This window comes from Chlorocebus sabaeus, chromosome 20, assembly GCF_047675955.1.
Source record: "Chlorocebus sabaeus isolate Y175 chromosome 20, mChlSab1.0.hap1, whole genome shotgun sequence".
In the NCBI taxonomy this organism is placed as follows: domain Eukaryota; kingdom Metazoa; phylum Chordata; class Mammalia; order Primates; family Cercopithecidae; genus Chlorocebus; species Chlorocebus sabaeus.
Genome location: NC_132923.1, coordinates 35,869,125 through 35,890,251, shown reverse-complemented (window position 1 = coordinate 35,890,251; position 21,127 = coordinate 35,869,125). Strand labels below are relative to the sequence as shown.

Sequence of the window (21,127 nt, the reverse complement as noted above, 5' to 3'; positions counted from 1 at the left end):
AGCCTCTGAGCTTTAGAATTTTCTTGTATAATTTAACAGTTTTTTCATGCCATATTTACCTATTATTGCTAGTATTTAGAATTTTCTTTTCCAAATATTTATTATTGCATTTTTTTTTTGCATCCACTAAGTGGAAAATCATGCATTAGATATTGTAGAAGTAGATACAACAATGAACAAGAACTGGTCCTGGCCATGAGAGGAACTGATGATCCAATGGGGGAGGTAGACCAGCACGTGTTTAATATAAGGAAGTGGCTATTCCGGTTTCTTTTTGGTGGGCAAGCATTTTGCAAGGTCTTGGGCTATGTGTGTGCAAGGCTAAGCCAGTTAGTTAATTGGGATTTTTTTTAAAAGGCACTTCACTGCAGGAAAAGGTACATAAACTTGGTTATTGTCCCCTTCCCTATAATAAAAACATATTATTTTTAATGTTTTAACTGGGTTTGTGGTTAAATCTCACAGCCCAAGCAATCTGCCACTTCAGATGGATTCCATACACTTGCATGTAAGTCTGCAAAAAAAGTTCCAATTATCCAGCAATTTAACCAAAGTATTGATAACTTTTCTAAAACAAAAGAAAAAAATTATTTCCCTTGTTTTGGCAGCAATTTCAGTCATATTCCTTTACTTTCTACTGAAGAAAATAGTTTCAAAAAGTTGACGTTTGTTGCCAAAAGAACTGTTTTTATGAACAAATATAAAACTAAGAAGTTATGGTGTCTCCTTTTTAAAAAATGACTCATCAAAAGAAATAACTTTTTCCTTTCTCTTGTAAGAGAAAAAAAATAATGTCTTTTAGAATTGCAAACATATTTTCTTGATGGAGAAAATCAGTTCGCATGACATAGTAGTTATGTATCCAGTTCAAAAAACAGAGTAAAATTTACTACTCTGTCTTCTTTTTTGCTCACCCCACCCTCTTTCTTTAACCACATTGGATTCAGAAAGTTTTATTCTGTAATCAGCATTGTCCTTTATCTTTCCAGTAAAGACAGCCTTTTGGAGTCGAAGATGAGGAAAAGCCTGTATTTTATAGTTTTGGAAGTGTCTTCTTTTGCCAGGACAGAGAGAGGAGCTTCAGCAGTGAGAGCAACTGAAGGGGTTAATACTGGAACTTGGCAGGGTGTCCGTTAAACTTTTTTCCCTGGCTCTGCCCCGGGTTTCCCCTTGAAGGGATTTCCCTCCGCCTCTGCAACAAGACCCTTTATAAAGCACAGACTTTCTATTTCACTCCGCAGCATCGGGCCTCACTGGCTTCAGGAGCTGAATACCCTTTCCAGGCACATACACGTGGGACACAAATTAGAGTTTTGGAACCACTATTTTCTCATCACAACAGCAACTTAAAATGCCTGGGAAGATGGTCGTGATCTTTGGAGCCTCAAATATACTTTGGATAATGTTTGCAGCTTGTAAGTTATTTTCCTTTATCTGTTTCAAATGTTAGCATTCCATTTTAGCCCTGATTTTGGCTTCAGTCAGTTTTGCGAGAGTAGTGAAGTAGTGAAGTAAAGACACTGTGATTTTAAACAGTAGGAAAAGTTAATTTAACCTAACTTTTAATATGCAATTGAGTTTTGCTATATAATATTGTACTGTCATAGTTAGAGCTGAAAATTGATGTTTTTTGTATCTCTTTTTCCAAAGGCAAGTGAGTAATTCGGCTTCTAGTCTCTAGTTGGTCTGTCTCCTTAGTTTCCTATACTTGACAATGAGGTCAAACTTAGCAAATAAAACGGCTTTGATAAACGGGCATCAAGGTTGGAACTGAGAATTCTCTTTAGTGAAGATGATTCCATAAACTTTTTTGAAAGTGACTTCGGTGCTTTTTGGCTACCTTGTAGTTAGTTTGAAGCGGCTTAGGAAAGAGATCCGTCTGATCATATTTTAGACATTATACACAGAAGAAGGAGTAGAATACTAGACAAATTGGTGATAAATTTGCTTCTGTCTTTTTTTTTTTTTGCTTTTGCAGCTCAAGCTTTTAAGATCGAGACCACCCCAGAATCTAAATCTCTCGCTCAGATTGGTGACTCCGTCTCATTGACTTGCAGCACCACAGGCTGCGAGTCCCCATCTTTCTCTTGGAGAACCCAGATAGACAGTCCGCTGAATGGGAAGGTGAGGAATGAGGGGACCACGTCTACGCTGACCATGAATCCTGTTAGTTTCGGGAACGAACACTCTTACCTGTGCACAGCAACTTGTGGATCTAGGAAACTGGAAAAAGGAATCCAGGTGGAGATCTACTGTGAGTACTTTAGAAAATCTTCGTTTTTCTCTCAATTTTACTTTAAAATCGCCTTTTAAAAATGATATTTAAAAAAAGTTTTAAAATGGATATTCCTGTACAGATTCTTGGCTGAAGAACACACAACATCAGGAAAGCTAGGGACAGCTAAGGCCAGCATGAGACAGAGCAGGAATCCAAATCTTGGCTTCTATTTCCTCCTCTGCCGCAAACGCAGTGACCATGTATAAGACTCAATTTCTCTGGGCTCCGGTTTCCTTAGCTGTAAAATGATCATTTCTAAGGTTATTTTTGTTTTATTAAAAAATCTTTCCACTTGATTACATCCTTACATGTTTACTTGCTTATGTCTCTGATTGATTTATGAATTCCATCCTTCAGGGATTTTCTATAAATTTATTCTTATGCAATTTGATGCTTAAAATTAGTTTAAATATTAAGTAGATCTATAATTAGTAATAGGTATTAGTATAAAAGTGTTCTCTTTAGACATAATTGTTAATATCTGCAAACGTTTCACTCATTTGACTTTGGTGTTGACACATTTAGGAATTTTTTTTTTTTTTTTTTGGTGCCATGAAGCCTTGGTGCTCAACCGCTCAACTTCAAAGATATTTATATAATGAATTAGATTTGCCTCATGAACGTGAGTGGATGTCCCTAGTTTACCAGCCTGCCAAAATGCATCCCACTCCATTCTCCATTCAGCAAACAAGTTAGCAAGAGGAGTAAAAAACTAACCAGACATAAATCATTTGCGTTTTGTTACCGATGGCCTCTCTTTCTAAAAAACTGAACCCATTTATAGTCGTGTCTTCACGAAGACCTCATTTGATTACAATTACCTTGGTTCCATTCTGTTGTACCAGAGCCCAACTTTTCCCAGTAACCTTAATTGATTCTGCAACAAGCCCCATGTGTTGCTCAAGCTTCCCAAGAAACTGTGCTTGGCCGGCTGCTTTCAATTATGCTGGTTGTACATGCATAATTTATGTCTGTGCAGCCTCCTGAGCTCCTTAAAAGCTTCCCTTATGTAAATACAGGGAAAAGTAGCAAGTTCTTATGTTACCTGACATCAAACTGTGTGGATTAGAGGAACGTTTCTTACAGAATATGAGGGACAGAAATTATTGCTGGAAAAATGAAAAATACCATGTTTCTTCACATAGCAAAGAATTTCCAGCTCCTTTGTCTTTTGCCCACTAGTACCAAATAGTTGAAGATTTAAAAAAGAGAAATGAAGACACTTCTGGCTTTAATTATCTTGCCTGAGGTTTTTCTCCAAGAGTATCTGTTTTTCATTATGTATAACAGTTCTGTCTCCTTTCCACATTTGATTATAATAGTGGTTAGAGTTGAGACCTTTGTATTCTTTTTGTTACACAGAGTTTTGAATCCACCAATATGTTACTTCATGACAATGTGTAATGAAAAAGGTAACTCTTGCAAAGGAGGCAATGGCTACGAGAAGTAATGCATTTCCTTGTACTAGAAGCTTCAGTGGAACACTTAGTGGGATACTGAGTTAGGCATTTCAGGAGGCAAATATGTGTTCCAGAACGTAAAGATTGCACAAATGTATCTTTCTGGTGGATGAATTCCTATCAGAGGCACTGTTTTCAGAAGCTAATTACTTAAAGTTGGTCTTTTCATATCTTAGAATATCTTGACAATAACTATTCTTTGCAATGACATTCCAAGCCTTACAGTCATTATCTGTAAAATGGAAATATATCTGCCCTGACTATAATAAGAAAATGTAATGTAACATAATGTAAATCTGTAGTAGCAAAACCAAGTAATAGAAATCCTGAATTTAAATCCCAGCTTTACCATTTACTAGGTGTGTGACCTTAGACAAGTTATGTAAATGTACTAAGTCTAAGTCTTCTTTTCTGTGAAATGTGATCTCTATCTCCTAGAGTTGTTGTGAGGATAAAATAAAATAATTAATGTTAAATCTATAGTGCAGTGACAGCCACATGTAAGGTTCAATATAAACATTATTTTTTTCTTCCTTCTTTTACTATAATAACATGCAAACCTTAATATATACAGGATCAGAATAGAATAATGTTCTAAAAAATGTTTGCTTCCATTTCTTGTGCCTTGAACTCACCCCAAATCATGAAGGGCTATTTAAACAATTCTTCTGTGTTAAGACTGTATTAACAGAAACACTAGACTTGATTTGTATTGTGTTAAAGCAGTAAGAGACCTTATATCCCATGAGCAAAAAGCCCATCCATGTATTTGTTTGGCCTTTTCAGCTTTTCCTAGGGATCCAGAGATTCATCTGAGTGGTCCTCTGGAGGCTGGGAAGCCGATCACAGTCAAGTGTTTGGTTGCTGATGTATACCCATTTGACAGGCTGGAGATAGACTTAACGAAAGGAGATCGTCTCATGAAGAGTCAGGAATTTCTGGAGGATGCAGACAGGAAGTCCCTGGAAACCAAGAGTTTGGAAGTAACCTTTACTCCTGTCATTGAAGATATTGGGAAAGTTCTTGTTTGCCGAGCTAAATTACACATTGATGAAATGGATTCTGTGCCCACAGAAAGGGAGGCTGTAAAAGAATTGCAAGTCTACAGTAAGTACTTGTGCGATGTGTTCCAGTGTTTGTGGGAATCCCACCTCGCTTGTGTATAGCAATAAACTTAGCAGCAAAGTAAAAAAAAAAAACAAAAACCTTGTATATAGTTTGTATTCCATTTGTATTCGTTAAGAACATAATGTTTGCCAATAGTACAATTCAATGAAAAGAACACTGGATTTGGATTGAGAGGCTTGAGCTTAATTTCTGGCTCTATTAACTGTGTAAGTTTGGGTTACTTAATTTCTGTATTTCCCAGGGTATAAAAGGGGAATAGTCATACCATCAGATTGGGTAGTGGGAAATAGGCTCAAATGATAAAACATTTTAATATTGTTTTGTAAACTCTTATAGTATGCCTTGAAATATTAGTTGCACAGGTACAGAAACTTGACAAGGTGAGCAGTTATTCTCTCTGTGTGTGTATGTGTGTGTGCATGCATATGCACATACATACATATGTGCATTGGACAGGGGAAAAATGATGGGGTTTGATTGCCTCCAATCCGCCTGATACTGCCAGGGGATTTACGGAAGTCTTGTAGTCCCAGCGTTGTGTAGGAGTGGGCTCACTGTGCTCTGTTCTAGTCTAAAATGCTATGTTCTGCAATGGGCACCACATTTAAAAGGAGTATTGCCAACTATGGCATGTTTAGCTGAAAGAGAATGAGCTGGGCAGGCTTTTAACAATATTTTGAGAAGAATAGTCAAGATAGAGGATATTTTTCCTAAGAGAATACAAAACCTGGAAAAGAGAGCTCTAATTAAGCATTTGAAAGACAGTTATACGAAAGAGTGATTTACCTTTTTCTGTAACAGCACAGGGCTGAATTATGGCCAATATGTTTAAATTAGTATAGAGAGAAGATTTCAGCTCAATAGGGAGAAATGTGCTAATACATAGAACTGTCCAAAAATCAAATTGACTCTTTTGGAAAGCAATGGGTTGATTCTCTCAGTAAATGTTGAAGTTGACTTGAATGGGCACTTGGCAAGAATGCTTAAATGGGACTCCTACCCTTTAGTGGGAGGTTAAGCCACATAGTTCTTCTTAATTTCTGACTATCTATAACCATCTGAAAAACATGAAACATCAACTAAACTTGATCAGTTTAGTCAGAAACTGGATAGATTATTTTGAATGATTCAGCAGTTCTTTATACTAATTTGGCAGAGTAATTTCATCAAATTGGTGGAAGCACGTAAATACTGTCTAAGAGAAATACACTCCATCTGTTGCACTGGGATGATGCTTAGCAATTGCTAATATTATTTTTTTGCCTTTTCAGTATCACCCAAGAATACCATTATTTCTGTTAATCCATCCACAAGGCTACAAGAAGGTGGCTCTGTGACCATGACCTGTTCCAGTGAGGGTCTACCACCTCCAGAGATTTTCTGGAGTAAGAAATTAGATAATGGGAATCTACAGCACCTTTCTGGGAATGCAACTCTCACCTTAATTGCTATGAGGATGGAAGATTCTGGAATTTATGTGTGTGAAGGAGTTAATTTGATTGGGAAAAACAGAAAAGAGGTGGAATTAATTGTTCAAGGTGAGTAGAATGTGAAAAAGGAATAACAAAGGTGCTGTCACTGGGATTTGAGCAATAGTCACACAGTTTCAATGCTGAAATTGCTTCCCTTAGTTTCACTGATGACCTATCTGGTTGCCATAGCCTTTAGCACAAATATATGTTTATCTTACTAGTACTTCTTGGAAGTCTTCCCTCCCAGAGTTTCCATGGCTCTGCTTTTCTGATTCTTTTTCATCTCAAATCACTTTTTCTCTACTTCATTCCCTCACTTTTTGTCTTCCTCTTGCCCCTGGGATACTGGTATTTTCAAGTTTACATCCCTGGGTCCTCTTCTCTTCTCACGCTAGACTCCCAAGATTTGGACTACAATATGTTGATTACTCCCAAATTCACGTTCCAATTCCATGCTGTTAATTCCTGTCAGTTCTACCTCAAAATGCTCCCCAGAATATGACCTCTTCTTCACCCCACTTGCCATTGCCTTAGTTTATCATCTCTCACTTGGACTCTTGCAAGATATTCTTACTTAACAGCATTCACTAAACACCAGATATGTTTCTGGTACTTTACATATGCCATCTTCAAGAAATAACTAAAAAGTAAGTATTTTGTATTCATTTTACAGATGAGAGAGTGGAATCTCCCAGAGATTAATAATGACACCACCTATTGATTGTACACCTAATGTTTCCCAGGAATTCTACATTCTGCTTTATATATTTTATCTCATTAATCTTTACCACAACACTACTAAAAACCCAGGCTCAGGATAGTTCATACTTTTCCTAGGGCTAAATAGCTCTTTAGTTGCATTTACTATAATTCTAATACAGGTTAATTTTAATGAAAACCCCTTTGCCTTTTTAATTTTATAGCTAATTATCTTTATATTTCTCTTTAGAAATATTTTTAATTGATAAGTCATGATTGTTTACATTTATAGATTACAATGTGATGTTTGATATGGGTATACAATGTAGAATGATTAAGTCAGGTCAACATATTCATTGCCTCACTTATTATTTTGTGGTGATACATTTGAAATTCACTTTCTTAGGTATTTTAAAATACACAATATATTATCATTAACTATAGTCATCATGATGTACAATAGATCTCAACAACTTACTCTCCTGTCTAACTGAACCTTTGTACCCATTGACCAACATCTCCTCGTTCCCTTCCTCTCCTTGCCCCAGCCTCTGGTAACCACCATTCTACTCTCTACTTCTATGACTTTGGAAGTAGATCCCACATGTGAGTGAGATCATGAGGTACTGGTCTCTCTGTGCCTGGCTTGTTTCACTTAGCATAATGTCCTCTGGTTTCATCCCTTTTGTTGCAAATGACAGAATTTCCTCTTTTGTTTTTTAAGGCTGAATAATATTTCACATATTTTGTGGCTAATTATCTTTAAATAGTCTACCTGCTAACATTCTGTCCCTAAAATAATCAATCTTCTGCACTGCTCCCAGGGTTTATTACCTTAAACAAAAAGGTGCTCATTTTCTATAACTTCAATCCATTTCTTAAAACTGTCACACAGAACTCTTTATGATCTGGCCAGAAACTACCTTTGCAGCTTTGTTGATGACTTGGTGCCCCTGCTTATGCTGTTCCTTTTGCCTAAAATGGCCTTTCTCCTTCCTTCATCCGGCAAAGTCTTAGCCATTCTCCAATACGAAGCTCATGTCAGCCTCCCAGTTCCAGATTGTGTCAGACCAAACTACATATTCTTTCCTTCGTGTACATTCACCACTCCTTTTAGTCATGTATGCAGTTCTGTTCAGTTCAACACATATTAAGAGCCCTTGTCCAAGAATCCAAGAATTCTACTTGGTACTGGGGGTACAGACATGAAAAACATATGCCAACTGCCCTAGGGAGGCATACAAACTAGGAAGGAAGGACAGGCATATAAATAGATAACTCAAATATTCCTTAGTAAGAGCCAAAACAGTATATCTTTTTAAATGTGCCTTTCCACTAAACTGTAAATTCCTGCTCTGGGCACGATGGTGCAAGCCTATAATCCTAACACTTTGGGAAGCTTAGGTGGAAGGATTGCTTGAGGCCAGGAGTACAAGACCAGCCTGGGCAACATAGTGAGACCTCTGTTTCTATTTAATTTTTTAAAAAATCTGTAAACTCCTTAAAGTCAGGAATTCTGTGTGTGTGTGTTTGTGTGTGTGTGTGTGTGTGTGTGTGTGTGAATGCTTGGATTCTTAGCACAGTACCTAACACATAATAAATGTTCAGTAAATGTTTGCTGAATTAATGAATAGATTATAAACATGGGTAGCATAGTCTTTTGTTTGTTTGTTTTAGGAAATGAGGTCTTGCTATGTTGCCCACTGTGAACTCAAACTCCTGGGCTCAACTGATGCTCCCATGCTAGCTGCCTGAGTAGCTGGGACTATAGGCACGCGCCACCCAGCTGTAGTGACACCCAGCTCAACATGAATTTTTAAAATGTGAAAACATGGTATTTAAACTTGGATGATTAAAATAAAAATAAAACTCACCATAAGTAGATTATCTCAGTTGGATGTTAGGTTAGCATTCTCAAGTGACCAGGGAAGATGTTATACTAATAAAAGTATGTAAAGCTAATCATTCACCCGGAATAATGCCACTCCATAATAAACTGTATCCTATTTCAGTGTACAAAGGATATGTATTTTGGGGTTGGAGAGAGTTGTTTTGCACTTTGCATCACATGGGATACTACTGGCCTAAAGTGCTGAAAGTACTTTCAAAGAAACTTTCAGCTACCTAAAAGAGTTACTCCTCCAGTGGTTCCAACTTCACATGGCAATACATGTGGCCGCTGTAAAGAATGACTTAGAAATGTTCACAGACAGGCAGTGGATCTGTTTTTAAAGTTCCTCATTCTCGCATTAGCCTATAAGAAATTCGGAAGCTCTGGTTGTTTTTGTGAATGAGCTCTCTTTCAAAATGTAATAGTATATCAGTTTATTGAGGTAATTTGAGGAGAATCTTCTTCAGAAAATACTAAGATGTCACAATGAGAGAAACTTATTAAGAAAAATAACTTATGACACAGATGAGAACCATGCAAAATGTAATATGTTTGGATTATTTGTATATTGAGATTTCTTTCTTTTACCTCAAGCCTGTAATTTACAAGTAAGATTTCAGTGATTTTTATGGGGGTCTCATCTGTTGCTTTCAGAGTTGCCCAGACACTCTCAGTTTCTTCAGGGAAACAGAGCCAAGGTGTGGTGTTCCCTTTCTCCCTAAATAGCAGTCATCCAAAAGAAGTCCATGTACCCAGCAGGGATAGTGCTGATGGCCAAAGGACATTCCTGCATATTTGAGTCTTAGGAGTTTGCCCTCACATCTCAGCTTTCAGACCCTGAATTAATTGTAAAGTATTTTTATATTGCATCAGGCAAATTTTGGAGGTGACTGATGTATCACTTTAATGCTTAGATTTTGACTTTGATTTCAGGGTGATTCTATGTGACTTTCAATGGTCTAACTGTATTATTGGAACAGAAGCTCTAAATGCTTGTCCACTGTGGGTATTATATCTAATTAAGAGACATTTTTTGTAGCTTTTTCCAGTACCTCTTTTAGATCATTTTATCTCCATATGAGGATGACTGGATTTAGTTGTTGTAGCAACTGAAAAACTGGGATCTTGAATCAGACCCACCTGGCATCAAGTCCTAATTTTGTTACTTGCAAACTGGGCAAAGTTATTTAGCATTTCTGAGCCTAAATTTCCTCAAGAAGAAAAAAGAGGGGTAAAAAGAGGAAGAGAAAAAGTAGAAGCAAAAAGAGAAGGCGAAGAAGAAAGAAGAGTGCTAGTGTACGAAATTGTTGATTGTATATATATACTACATATATGTGTGTGTATATATATAGTAATTTAGATAGTGCTTGGCACACAAGAACCACTTACATTCTTTGAGTGATTGTCCACTCTTACAGTGATTTGATAAACTACATTTGAGCAGAGACTCTATTATTGCTATGAAGAGATACCAACCTCTCTTGACAAATTTTTATCCATTCAGTTTGTTAAATGAATGAATCAGCAAACTATAATGGGTTCATTCTAAAAGATGTGGTCTCATTTCTGATAGTCCCAAGGTGGAAAAGAGTAATTTCTTCTTGGCATAGATATTAACTGAAAGGAGATCTGGAAAAATAAAGATCATATGTCAGAATGTGATGAAAGAAGAAAATAATCTTACGTTCTTTTCATCTTGTTTTCCACTTCTGTCCCAGAGAAACCATTTACTGTTGAGATCTCACCTGGACCCCGGATTGCTGCTCAGATCGGAGACTCAGTTGTGTTGACATGTAGTGTTATGGGCTGTGAGTCCCCATCTTTCTCCTGGAGAACCCAGATAGACAGCCCTCTGAGCGGGAAGGTGAGGAGTGAGGGGACCAATTCCACGCTGACCCTGAGCCCTGTGAGTTTTGAGAACGAACACTCTTATCTGTGCACAGTGACTTGTGGACGTAAGAAACTGGAAAAGGGAATCCAGGTGGAGCTCTACTGTAAGTGGTTTTCAGAATTGTTTATTTTTATTTTTATTTTCCCATTCCATTGGAAGAAAAAGAATGCACGTCTGTGATGTGCAATGAGATCCTTATGTTTAGAAAAGGAATTTAGCATTGTGAATTTTGTTCCTAAATCTGAATCAGAATGGTTTGATACAACATTATTAGCCTAAATCTCAAGTATGTATTACATATGTACACAGCACCCACAATCCTTGGTTTATGCCTTGTCAATACTCTCTCATCATGCACTTGAACACACTACGTGCTGGAGGTGAGTGCATTGGGGTCAGTGCCCATTCAGATGACTGGGTGGAGGTGACTACTCCAGCTACTCCAGTTGGGAATGAGTAGTTTTAAACTATTTTAAGGCACTGCTTTAAAGCACATTTGAAGAGCTCTCTGCAGGATGGGGTAAAAAATAAGGGAATAGGAAGCAGAAGGAAGCCAAAATTAAAGATAAGGAATTAGGTTGGAGATGGGGATGGTCAGTGGCAGTGGCTGAGGTGAAAAGCAGAATCAGGAAACAGCGTTAGATCTTAATGTTGATTTATGCCACCTACATATACTACACTTTCTCTTACTCTTCTTGTCGTCTTAATAAACACTCTTTGCGACCACAAATCTCTGTGAACTTGACATTGCTGGAGTTCCTCAGTCCATATTGAATGAAGAACAAAATATGCAAAGTGACCATAAAGTTATTTTTTTGAGAGCGTCACTCTGCCTTGAGTTCTCACTTCAGTAGAACTCAAGAGAACATATTGTAGAGATTTTCTACCAGAAAGCCTGCCCAAACTTGTGTTATCCTTCAAGATTTTGTTCAGAATGGGTTACAGTGTGCCTGTAAATGGATTTGAGTCTCTCAAAAGGAGGATACATTTTATTTGCATTATTATATTACCCAGAGTCCATGATCTGCTGAGATAGGCACATTCCCAGCAGAAATGAGAACCAGCAGTGGAGTCTTATTGCAACATAGAAATATTTGAGCATGTATCACTTTAACAACATTTTTGTTAAGGAAAAATATGTTTAAGCATTATTCTTGCCCTTGATAGCTATTTTAGTCTCATTTTTATTGATTTGTGCTGTATTAGAAAGACTAGAGTTAGGCAGTTCTTTTCTTGATTACAAGTATTATCTGAGAAATATTTAAAACTTGCTGCCTAAATTTGGTCATTAAAATTTAAACTAAGTTGAGAACTTCCTTGTTTGTCTTATTTGATACTGAGAGACTGCACAGCTGTGTAAAACCAAAGCTGGGCTCTGAGGTCAGAGAAATACGGATTCTCAGCCCATCTCATTGACTTCAACTAGGTATAATGCATGAGGAAAGTCTCTTAGCCTCTATATGTTTCAGTATTCCTGGCTGTAAAATAACTAATACCCATTTTACATAGCTGCTTTGAAGACTGAGATAATGAATATTAGGGGACTAGTTGATACTAAGTATTCAACATAACATGGAAAATTTTAAAACACGTAAAATATATACTTACTAAATAAGATAGTGGAAGCTGATGTGTACTTAGAAAAGATCAAGCCATGGCACACAGCAAGATTGCATATTAAGAAGAAAAAAAAATAGGAAGTGAACATTTATTACTCAAGGACTGGATATACTAAGTAGTTTTTGTTTCTAACATTATTCACATATAATATCATGAATATGTCATTTATAAATACTGTCGTTACTTATATATTGACAGTCATTCTATCCCAGGTCAATTAAAGCTGTCATTTTTAGGCCTTTACATTTAATAAAGCTTAGCTCAATTTTTCCTTGAATATCGCATATAAAAATCATTTTTGCTTGCGTTTTGCAGCATTCCCTAGAGATCCAGAAATCGAGATGAGAGGTGTCCTTGTGAGTGACAGCCCCATCACTGTAAGCTGCAAGGTTTCTAGCGTGTACCCCCTTGACCGGTTGGAGATTGAATTACTTAAGGGGGAGACTGTTCTGGAGAATAAAGAGTTTTTGGAGGATACAGATATGAAATCTCTAGAGAACAAAAGTTTGGAAGCGACCTTCATCCCTACCACTGAAGATACTGGAAAAGCTCTTGTTTGTCAGGCTAAGTTACATATGGATGAAATGGAATTTGAACCCAAACAAAGGCAGAGTACACAGACACTTTATGTCAATGGTAAGTACATATATAAGATATCTACAGCTTAATACCTGTCTCTTTATCGTGTTTGCCAGGCAATAGTTAACATAAGGTTAATAGTTAAAACCTCTGTAGAGAAAAAACATAACTGAAAAGAAATTTCAAAATAATAATGATTGTAACAAATCACCCTCCCTAAAGTTAAAAGAGTAACTATTTACTGACTTATGATGCTTTGAGTTGGCAATTTAGGAAGGGGCCAGCTAGGCAGTTATTCTGCTCGATATGGTATTAGCTGAGCTTGCTCATGCATTTTCTGTAAGGTTAGCAGGACTGGCTGGTCTCAGATGACTTCACCCACATGTCTGGAGCCATATCTGGGATGACTTGGCTTCTCTTTCTTTATGTATTGTCACCCTGAGGAACAGTAGCCTAGATTTACTCACCAGAGCTCAGTTTTCAAGAAGGTGTAAATGAAAGCAGCCACTTCAAGGCCTGGGTTTGGAAGTCCTACAGTGTTACTTCTTCCACATTCTATTGGTCAAAGTGAGTCATGAGGCCAGCCTAGAGTTTCAAGGGGTGGAAAAATAGACCACATCTTTTTACAGAAGGAGATTCAAATAATTCATAGTCTTGTTGACTCTACCATAAATGGCAGTACACACTATCATTGACCCTCATCATTCTTTGGTTACAAGGGAGGTTATACTGAACTTACTTCCATTAGAAAACACCATGACGTGTCCATGTTCTGCTCTATCATTTGATATCAACTAAAGTAAATAAGGACCAAAACCTCTTGTGTTAAATTATCAAGGTTTATAAACTGTTTGAGTCTGCTGAACCCATAGCCCAGTTTTGCAACATTATTGAAACTCTTCGGAACTCAGGGCATAAGGGGTCCAGCTAACAAGCCTCTCTGCCTTTTCAGTTGCCCCCAGAGATACAACTGTCTTGGTCAGCCCTTCCTCCATCCTGGAGGAAGGTAGTTCTGTGAATATGACATGCTTGAGCCACGGCCTCCCTGCTCCGAAAATCCTATGGAGCAGGCAGCTACTTAATGAGGAGCTACAGCCTGTTTCTGAGAATGCAACTCTCACCTTAATTTCTACAAAAATGGAAGATTCTGGAGTTTATGTATGTGAAGGAATTAACCAGGCTGGAAGAAGCAGAAAAGAAGTAGAATTAATTATCCAAGGTGAGCAGAGTGTGAGTGATGAGTTATCCTTGCTAGTAATTTTTTTGGTTATGTTACTGATTATGAGTAAAGTCTTCTTTGAAAAAAAAATTTTTACTACAAAAGTGTGTTGAGGGTTTTGAAGAGCTTATGATGTTTCCAATGTATGGAGAAATTTCCTGAAATTATCCTTTCTCATGAATCGTTACAAGTTTCTTATCCTGAGATTCTTTTAAACTCAAGTGAAATGCAAGCCTTCAGGACCTGTGTCAGAAGTTCCAGTTACACTCATGAGGCAATGGTTATGGTGTTGAGATAAGAATAGGAAGAGGAATATCTTCATTTGGAATTATGTAGGATTAAAGCCACCATATCTGGCTGAATTGAACTCTGGCAATCTCACAAGACGGCCAGTAGTATTTGCTTAGAAGCCTAAACTGGCACTTAAGTCTTTTGCAAATTCTGAGATTATTAGTAGCCGTGACTCTGTCCTCTGGTTCATCAGCCTGACAGCATGGAACCACTAAAGTAGGTTAAGTCAACAGATCTAGGCCCCTTCCCTTTAGGATGGAGACCCAAGATTGAGAAAAAGACAATTCCTAGTTCTCAGGTTGAAGCCATATGGAGTTATGAGCAAAATCATCAAGTGATCAATGTGGATTTCCTCCATCCCTTCCCCTTTGGGTATGAGGGTTCTTGTCTTTGTCAGGGCTGTCATTTCCTCTCTTACACCTTCGCATTATTCCCACTAAGATATTAGTGACTTTCTTGTTATCTCAACTCAGTAAGATTTGTATTTTAGAAGAAGAATCTTGGAAAGGCAATGCACATCCTTAAAAAACAGACAACCAACCAACCAACCAAACAAACAAAAAAACCTTTTGGGTGGTTGTCATGACCTTGGAAATGGGGAAAGAATTTCAAATCAACTTACAAAATAGAAGACCTTAATATGGATTAAAAATTGGTGATATGGTACCTGCATCCACCAGTTGTTGCTTTAATAGACATGTTATATGTCAAATACTTAGCTCAGTGCCTGGAACTTAATAAATGGCAGTAGTGTTGTTAAGGATAGTGAAAAAGCCGCATCTGTACAGCTTAACTTCTTGATTGAAGGATCCAACTCAAAACTCAGAAGCCTGTAAAGGCCTTTGTACTTCAAGGAAATTTTTGCAAAACAGTATTACCAAAAACTAATTTTCTATTTCACATCTTAATTCTATAGCTCTTTATTAAACACTGTATTTGTCGATTTTCACACTGCTATGAAGATACTACTTGAGATTGGCAATTTATAGGAGAGGTTTAATACAGTTCCACATGGCTGGGAACACCTCACAAAATGTGCAATCATGGCAGAGGAGAAAGGGAAGCAAGGCACATCTTAGCATGGTGGCAGGCCAGAGAGAGTGAGGAACTGCCACACTTTAAAACCAAAAGTTCTCGTAAAAACTCACTCACTATCATGAGAACAGCAAGGGGGAAACAGCCGCCATGATCCAATCACCTCTCACCGGGTTCCTCCCTCAAAACCTGGGGATTACAACTCAAGTTGAGACCTGGATGGGGACACAGAGCCAAACCATATCAAACACCTATTCTTTGTGCTAGGCTGGGTAAATAATTATATTAAGGGACGTGAAAGAAGCATAAGCCATGTACTCTCTTAGTTAAAACATGATCATTTCCAACATTCTAGCAATGCTCGACTTCTTTACTGGCTCTTCTTAACATTTAATGCAAACACTTAGCACAAATAGCTCCATGGAAGCTGTCGTTGATGTCACTGAATTAATATGGAATTGGTTCATATTTCACTCAATCAGAGATGCCTTTTAAATTCTCTTTACAGCTACTCCAAAAGACATAAAACTTACAGCTTTTCCTTCTGAGAGTGTCAAAGAAGGAGACACTGTCATCATCTCTTGTACATGTGGAAATGTTCCAGAAACATGGATAATCCTGAAGAAAAAAGCACAGACAGGAGACACAGTACTAAAATCTATAGATGGTGCCTATACCATCCAAAAGGCCCAGTTGAAGGATGCGGGGGTATACGAATGTGAATCTAAAAACAAAGTTGGCTCACAATTAAGAAGTTTAACACTTGATGTTCAAGGTGAGTTTGTTTTGAGTTTTTGTTTTTGTTTTGTTGGTAGTAGTTCAGAGGTTCCATGGATTACTAAGAGTTTCTAATATTTGATGAATGAGTTGGCAAAATGGAGCTGTGGTTTATTTCTTAATGGTTCTTGGAATAATCAAGCACAGCTGCTTTATCCTATAAAGTTTAGCCAGGAAGTTGACATTAATCATTCGTGAGTGAGGAATTCCTGCTTGCTTTTTTCAGTTTACAATGTATCATTTGTCTCTGAGGTTTTGCAGTTGCTAAATGTTTAACCATATTTCCCAACATTTTCCCTAGAGGTTATAAGGAAACGAAAGAAGTAGGATTGGCACGTTGAAAAAGAAGGGTTCTATCCAGACCCTCTTCCTTTCTACCAGAAGGAAACACTATTTTCTGAACATAGAGTAACTGCAATTTTTCTGGATTGACTCTTTTCAGGATAATAATTGGGAATAGTAAACTTGATCCTGAACAACATAAAAAAATCTCTAGACTATCGAAAAGCCTCATTAAAATTCAAGCCACTTGCCATCCCTCCCTATTCTGGTGAACAGAGAAAGAGAGGAGCAATATCCTCACTGGAGAAACTTCAGAGGCCCCTTAATCTCCTGAGCCTTCTTGTGAATGCACAGTAGGTAGGATCTGCTGATCTTATTGGTGAAGTAGAATACATCAGCCTTGGCTGATCAGTCTCACACCCCTTGCACACCAATTAGCTCCTATTGTGTAATGGAAGCCATACTTGGCGGTGGAGTGCAAACAGGACTGCAAACAAATGCCAAGTCTTAAGAGGTCTGGCACTTGGCTATTGGAGTGAGCAATCACTTGTCAATGCAGAGAAAATTTGAACCTATGTCAGAAACAGGTAAAGTTTTTGTTTATCTGCCCAAATTTCTCAAAATGGCAAGCCTTACCATATATATGTTTTCCACCTTCACAGTACCTCCTCAAAACATGCCAATAGCTATATAGCTATACATCCATCTAGAAATGTTAAAGAAGGGAAAAACAGCCAGACTCTATGTAAAACTTCTAGTCATCCACCTGCAGTGATTATCCTGAAAAGAGTTGATCTAGCTAATGCAGTTACTATGTGTTTAAAGTAGGGAACATTTACTTTGTATCCCATCACTCCAAATGATACAGGGGTATATGCAATCAGTGCTTCCAATGAGGTTGGGGATGATTCTGGACAGATTGCAATCTCAGTTATGAGCAAGTTGAAATGTATTTATCTCTATTTTCTTTAATCCTTAATGCCTCTGGACCACCTTTAATTAGTCCTGTCCCCAGGAAATTGGTCCCCTAACATTTCTGTAATTCTTTTGTTAATTAATTGTTATCTTTTAAAGACACATCAAACGTGCTTCACTACTTTTTAACTCTCTCACACACATTGCTTTATTTTCTAATTGCTTTATCAAATTAGCCACTTATATAATTGCTCCTTTTTACTCATCATTTAAATGAGAAATCAAAGAATATTAAGCACTCAGCTAGAAACTTATGCCCCCAAACTGAATATAGTTTAAAATAGGTAAATTTTAATGAAAACCAAAAAAAAAAAAAAGGACATTTTTCTGGGTATTTTGAACTAGATTTCTTTTGTATTTGGCTGGATTTTTTATTTGTTTCCTTTTGTCTTGGCTTGAATGTATTCCATTAATAGAAATCGTCAGGAGTTTTTAAAGATATTCAGTGTTTATACAACAAATAGAAAATTGTATTTGAAGGTTGCCCTGGCAACTACCTTGGCAGGAAATTTGTGTTTTTCTGCTGATGCCTGTGGGGAAGACTGAAAGGCAAAAGATAATATATATTACATTGAAAAGAAAGCAATAGAAATGGAAATACTATTTCTCAGCATGTCATCAATATTGATGTCTAATCATAATCATGTTGATGGACATCCCATTCAAATATTACGCTTATATTTGAGTAGCTCAGCTCTTGCAAGGGAAAGTCAAAAAGTGGGGCCATTATCATTATGCTTAGGGTGAACTGTTTTTCTTCAATAATTTGAAAAAATGACTACACAACATCTGATGCTAGTGATTCTTTTTACTTGGTTTACCTCCAGTGACTGTCTTCTTCAGATGTTCTTATAAAGTTAAGATGTTAAATGGTATAGCAGCTGTCAGATGATTTTTTAGCAGATTAGAAAGAATACTAATTTTAAAGTTTTTGTATGCGGTACCTACTGTGCTCCATTTACAACTAAATGGCAAAAGCAAAATGTAGAGAGAAAAAAATGTTATTAATGTTTAAAAAATACTTTTTTGGTGCCAACTAGGCCAAGCAGTGAGTCAGGTGATAGACCAAAAAGAAAATAGATATACATGTCTTGATGTAATTTATAGCCTAGGGGAGGAAACTAAACTTAATAAGTTATATGGATAAATAATAATTATGTGGATAAATGTTTCATTAAAAGCTGTGATAAGGTTTTGAAGGAAAAATGAGTGGGTTTTGAGAATATGTTGAGGTTCTGAATTTAGAATGAGGGAGATATAGATCACAGAATGCCTCTAAGAGACATTTAAGCTGTAACATAATGCTGTCCAAAGAACTCCAGTTTATCAAAAGATGATATAAATGCTGAAGAGGAAAAACATATTAATATGCCCTACTTCTGACATAAAAACATAGAAACTTTCATATATCTCTGAAAAAGCCATTGGCAAGATTTTTTTTTTCTCTTACCATCTTATGTGTGGCATTTAGCTATAATGGTCACACTCTGAATGTTATAAGGATTTTCTTAGAGAACTGGTTAGTCATTTCAATTCATGGCCATCAGAGTCCCAGTTCTTTAGTAGATATTTTTATTTCCCAAAGCAAGTGCCTGTCGCCAATTCCTGTTTTTGTTAAAAGAGCCCTAAAAACTTGTACCCTCCCTTCCATTTTACAACTGAACCTGAATCTATTTGAATCCAAGTTTGTAGAAGCCAACAACTATCATCTTTAGATCCATCATGACCATAGCAACCACCAACCGATTATTTGGATAATTCAGAGAAATATGCATCTTGGGTCCTGATGGTCCTTATCACTGCTTTGATTTCCTTCTCTTTGGAGAACTAGTTGTACTGTTATAATAAAACATGTAACTGTTGTTATTAAATGCTATCTTTTTGTACTAGACGTTAATTGCATCCATTTTGTTATTTTCCAGGAAGAGAAAACAACAAAGACTATTTTTCTCCTGAGCTTCTCATGCTCTATTGTGCATCCTCCTTAATAATACCCGCCATTGGAATGATAATTTACTTTGCAAGAAAAGCCAACATGAAGGGATCGTATAGTCTTGTAGAAGCACAGAAATCAAAAGTGTAGCTAATGTTTGATATGTTCAACCTGAGACACTATTTTTCTATGCAAATCCTTGATACTGCTCATCATTCCACGAGAAAAGCAATGAGCTGAGAAGCAGACTTCCCTGAATGTATTGAACTTGGAAAGAAATGCCCACCTATGCCCCTTGCTCTGAGCAAGAAGTCCAAGGAAAACTTGCTGCCTGAAAAACAGTAACTGCCATCAAGATGAGAGAACTGGAGGAGTTCCTTGATCTGTATATACAATAACATAATTTGTACATATGTAAAATAAAATTATAGCATAGCAAGATTGCTTAAAATAGCAACACTCTATATTTAGATCATTAAAATAACTAGTGTTGCTTGGACTATTATAATTTAATGCATGTTAGGAAAATTTCACATTAATATTGACTGACAGCTGACCTTTGTCATCTTTCTTCTATTTTATTCCCTTTAACAAAATTTTACTCCTATAAAGTTTATTGACAGTAATTTCAGGTTTCGTAAAGATGCCGGGTTTTATATTTTTATAGACAAATAATAAGCAAAGAGAGCACTGGGTTGACTTTCAGGTACTAAATACCTCAACCTATGGTATAATGGTTGACTGGGTTTCTCTGTATGGTACTGGCATGGTACGGAGATGTTTCACGAAGTTGGTTCATCAGACTCCTGTGCAACTTTCCCAATGTGGTCTAAAAATGCAACTTTGTTTTTATTTTCTTTTGTAAATGTTTAGGTTTTTTTGAATAGTAAAGTGATAATTTCTGGAATTAGAACGGTTGTATGTTTATTTATTATAAACTGCCTCCTTTAGTCACATTGCAGCTCTTTCTGAAATGCCAAGTCATAAAAGTAAAATATTCAAACTATGGAAATAATACAGATACTCAAAATGTGACACTCAGACTACTTTTATTAAAATTACTGTAGGAACTTGATAAAAATTTAGATTTCTTGGTGCCAGACTAAGATATTGAATAGAAATGTCTGGTTTTTGGTCCTTGGAATCTGCAATTTTTTAATTTAGAAAAATATACACAAAAAGATGTAATGCAGATGAACATGCACATGTTAATGGACAACAAATGAACACCTGTGTACAGAACATTAAGAGCAAGAGATGGTATAACTATTCTTCAGAGCCTTTTATATACCACATAGTGACGGCAACGCTCTTCCCTCACTGAGCAGTAACCCATAAATACCCTGAATTGATCATTTCCATGCTTCCTTTGGAGGTTTTATACCTGTCTATGTATCCCTAAGTAGTACATTACTTAGTTTTGCCAGATTTTGCATTTATATAAATACAATCCAATTATACATTTGCCTTGTAACTATTCTTTCACTCAAAGTTATGTTTTTCATAATACATTTATGTTGTTGTGTAGTTATAAGTCATTCATTTTTCTCCACTTGGAATGGATTTTTTTAAACTTTTAAGTTAAGGGGTACAAGTT

At 36.8% G+C, this 21,127-nt stretch overlaps 1 protein-coding gene across 1 annotated transcript; it reads left to right on the top strand.

Moving 5' to 3' along the window:
• Nucleotides 1–1,072: 1,072 nt before the first annotated feature.
• On the top strand, nucleotides 1,073–20,443 carry VCAM1 (vascular cell adhesion molecule 1). The gene is made up of 9 exons (XM_007977812.3): nucleotides 1,073–1,415; nucleotides 1,979–2,254; nucleotides 4,525–4,845; nucleotides 6,138–6,404; nucleotides 10,647–10,922; nucleotides 12,755–13,075; nucleotides 13,971–14,237; nucleotides 16,072–16,338; nucleotides 19,520–20,443. The coding sequence occupies exons 1-9, from the start codon at nucleotides 1,352–1,354 to the stop codon at nucleotides 19,678–19,680; spliced, it is 2,220 nt and encodes a 739-aa protein (XP_007976003.1). The 5' UTR covers nucleotides 1,073–1,351; the 3' UTR covers nucleotides 19,681–20,443.
• Nucleotides 20,444–21,127: the final 684 nt, after the last annotated feature.